This window comes from Triticum urartu, unplaced genomic scaffold (genome assembly GCF_003073215.2).
Source record: "Triticum urartu cultivar G1812 unplaced genomic scaffold, Tu2.1 TuUngrouped_contig_5843, whole genome shotgun sequence".
NCBI lineage: Eukaryota > Viridiplantae > Streptophyta > Magnoliopsida > Poales > Poaceae > Triticum > Triticum urartu.
Genome location: NW_024116551.1, coordinates 4,036 through 7,562, shown reverse-complemented (window position 1 = coordinate 7,562; position 3,527 = coordinate 4,036). Strand labels below are relative to the sequence as shown.

At 56.7% G+C, this 3,527-nt stretch overlaps 1 protein-coding gene across 1 annotated transcript; it reads right to left on the bottom strand.

Annotated features, from left to right (window-relative positions):
• Positions 1-209: 209 nt before the first annotated feature.
• LOC125529781 (polygalacturonase At1g48100-like) lies at positions 210-3,310 on the bottom strand. The gene is made up of 6 exons (XM_048694200.1): positions 2,641-3,310; positions 1,999-2,166; positions 1,849-1,893; positions 1,535-1,742; positions 1,327-1,408; positions 210-976 (listed from the first exon to the last, which is right to left on the bottom strand). The coding sequence occupies exons 1-6, from the start codon at positions 3,097-3,099 to the stop codon at positions 472-474; spliced, it is 1,467 nt and encodes a 488-aa protein (XP_048550157.1). The 5' UTR covers positions 3,100-3,310; the 3' UTR covers positions 210-471.
• Positions 3,311-3,527: the final 217 nt, after the last annotated feature.

Sequence of the window (3,527 nt, the reverse complement as noted above, 5' to 3'; positions counted from 1 at the left end):
AAATGTGGTTGAGCGTGGAGATCAGAGAAAGGCTATCGCCTCCCTGTTCATGCTCATGTCTTGAGAGATTTGGAAAGAGCGTAATGGAAGGATTTTCCGTAACACCGCCACTACGACGATGATGCTCATCGCGAAGATAAAAGAGGAGGCCCATCTTTGGGCTATTGCCGGTGCCACCCACTTGAGTATTGTAATGCCGCGAGAGTAGATATTTGTCTCCCGCTTTGCGGCCATTTGTCTTAAACCTTCTCCCTTAATCAATGAAAATGGCAAATCTTTTGTCTTGTTTAAAAAAAAAAGTGGAACCCAATTCGGAGAATAAATTCCACCGGCCGGGAGGCAAATGGGTAGCTACGTAGGACGACCTTCACCGAGAGGGAGCAGAAGCACACATGTACAACTCCACATGACTCGACTGTTGTCTCAGCTCTGAACTCTGAACTCTGAACTCTGAACCTTGCAAAACTGTCGTCATCGGCACTTGAGATCGGGGTTGTCGAGGAGGGCCTCCGGGACGCCGTCCTGGAGGCAGGAGACGGGCGGGATGGTGGGCGTCTGCTGCGCCCCGTAGGCGCTCCAGCAGTAGGGGTCGTCGACGAGCTCGCCGCTGAAGGGCAGCAGCTCGACCTCGGCCATGGTGACGTTGGTGCAGGGCACGGTGTCGCTGCAGGCGAAGTGGATGGGCGCGCTGCGCACGTCGTAGGAGCCCCGGACGTTGGCGTAGGAGACGTCGGTGACGTGCACGGCCGTGGACTGGTTCATGCACCGCTTGTCCTGGCAGTAGTACTGGTCGATGATGATGCAGTTGCGCACGTTCTCCATGGTCACCCCGTCGAAGGCGATGCCGGACACCGACCCCATGCCGCCCTGCCATGTCTTGATCCGCAGCCCGTTGTCCGAGTTCCGGATCACCGCGTTCCGCACCGTCACGTTCGCCACGCACGCCTGCGAGTTGTGCACGCCCAGGCTGCCGATGCTGCAATGCAACCACATAGCACTGGAGTGAGTGAGTGCCGACGCAATGCATGTGTATGTGTGCTCTGTGACATTCTGGTTTATTGTAGTACTACTGAGGTTTGTTATTGGCCGCAAGATAAAAAGTCATGTGACCGGCGACAGAAGCTGGCACGTGTGGTGTGGGACTAGGACACCGAATCGCGGTGCATAACACGACGAGCGGCCAGAGACATGGTGGAAGCTAAGGTGATGCCATCGTGCATTTATAGAGTGCCCTTTGGAGGTTTTCGTCGGGTGTGTTGCTGTTTTCTCCTATAAACCGTATGTATGTGTGTGTATGTATGTATATGTACCGGGGCGTGCGCCTACCTTATGCCGTGCCCAGGGCCACACGTTACGTTCTGTATGTCCACGTCGTAGCTCCCGGTCCCGATGGAGATGCAATCATCGCCTGCACGCCAACAAAAAAAAAATTAGTTCGATGCCTTCACGTCATACACACACAGAGAGAGCAAAGTTACTCAAAACAAGAGCAGCCAACAGGAAAAGGAGCAGTTGTGTTGCGTGCGTGGAGTACCGTTGCTGATCTTGGAGTTGTAGATGCCGACACGCTCCGTGTTCTCGACGTGGATGCCGTCGGTGTTGGGGCTGTTGGCCGGGGACCTGATGAATAGCCCGTCGACGAGCACGTCGCTGCAGCCGTCGAACCGGAAGTGGAACTCGGGGCTGTTCTCCACCCTCAGGCCCCGCACCACCAGGTTGCTGCTCTCGAAGAACCTGATCAGCTGTAGGGCGCACGCACACGATAGATGAGCCATGGTCAACAGGTACAAAATGTTCATGTTCTATTACTACACAGCAAGCGTGGCAGCATTTTGCATACATACATACCGTGGGGCTGTCGCAAGGCCCGTGCAGCGTGGACCCGTTCGGACCCTGCGAGGAAAAGTGGAGGGACTCGTCTGATCATTGAGGTGTCGACCAGAGACAAATACTGTTTGGGACTTAATTGGGGTGTGATACACTGATACTGATACGTACCCTGTGGGGCTTGCAGGGGAGGTTCCACCACTCCTCGCCGTTGCCCTCGATGGTGCCGGCGCCGCGCAGCGTCAGGCCGTCCAGGCCGGAGAAGACCAGCCACTGCCGCCGGTTGTCCGACGGTGGCCAGCAGTCCGGCCCGTCCGGCGGCATCAGCACCCCGTCCACCTGCACCCACCATCGGCCGTTGGTTAGAAAGCATTTTCAGTTTTAATAGCGAGCATGGTTCTGATTAGTGCTGGGACTTTCCAGCCGAACACATGAGGGGGGAGCGACACACGTGAAGCTGTGGTCTTTTCCTCTCCGTGACTCCTCCCACTCTTGTCTCCTTCCTCTACCACACGTGACTCCCGGTCAAATTCTCGTAGCTGTTCTCTCCGCTCTTCTCGTAGCTTCATGATGAGAGATGACTCCGGGGAGAGGAAGGAGGGAGAGGGGTAACAATGGCAGAGACCTCTTTCATCTAATCTAGCTTCCCACTGATAATTGCTTACTCATGCACCACCGCGATCAATTCATCATCCACCGACAAGTTATATGTGGTGTCAATAACTGGTAAGCTTGGAATACATTTTGCCCAACAGGAATCACATAAGCGCGCGCATGGTATTGATCAAGCACAAGTGTGTACGTACTACGTACTTGGAACACGAGGCCGGGCTTGCACGGCCCGGAGAAGGTGGTGGTAGAGATGGTGAAGGTGCCGTCGGACGGCACCAGCAGCACGGCCGACTCAACGGCGCAGGCCGCCCTCCACGCCGCCCGGAAGGCCTCGGTGTCGTCCGCCGTGCTCTCGCCCGTCGCGCCGTACGCCCGGACGTCGAACACGCACGGCTCCGGCCGGAACGGCGTGGCCGGGTCAGACGGGACAATGCCGCCCGGCGGCGGGGCCACCAAAGGCGCCGCGTTGTCGTCCGGTGGAACGGCCGGCGACGACGCCACCGTGCCCACCTTCGCGCCAGCCCTGTGCCGAGAGCCGACGCCAGCACGAGGAGGCTTCTTGTGCACGTGGTTCCTCCCGTCGACGCCGACACCGAGCAATGCCGCCAGTACAAGCATCGCCAGCATCAACCGCGGCAGACCCAGCCTCGCAGCCGCCATGGCCAGAGAGTGCAGCAGACACGGCTCGGCAAGCTACAAGAAGCAGGAGGAAATGGAGGGTGTGAGCGATGGCTTTCGAGGGGTTGGAGGTTGAGGCGCGCGTCTGCACACTTTATGCTCTTGCAGTTGCCGGGACGAACGGGGTTGAGCTGAGCAGAGGGCCACGAGCAGCATGACACTTGTCAAAAGGGCAAGGCAATGGGAACAGTGCAAATGGTGGTGGGGTGGGGTGTATGGGCCATCTGGCCATCTCGCCGCCTATCGTTTTCGTCACATGAATCTTTGCAGGGAGTTTGTTTGCTTTTTTTAAATATATTTGTTTGTATTTTTTCTATACATGAGGATAACATGAAAAAAGACCTCATAATTGTGTGTCTCTTGTAAGTTGTGTTTAGGGAAGACGGAGCGTCGACCCGTTGGCTGGGCAG

Excerpts from the sequence above, each read along its gene's own strand:
- LOC125529781 (XM_048694200.1), bottom strand. The coding sequence starts at position 3,099 with ATGGCGGCTGCGAGGCTGGGTCTGCCGCGGTTGATGCTGGCGATGCTT. Across the intron at positions 1,743-1,848 it reads GGCCTTGCGACAGCCCCACG|CTGATCAGGTTCTTCGAGAG; the intron begins GTATGTATGTAT and ends TGCGCCCTACAG. Across the intron at positions 977-1,326 it reads GGCCCTGGGCACGGCATAAG|CATCGGCAGCCTGGGCGTGC; the intron begins GTAGGCGCACGC and ends GTTGCATTGCAG.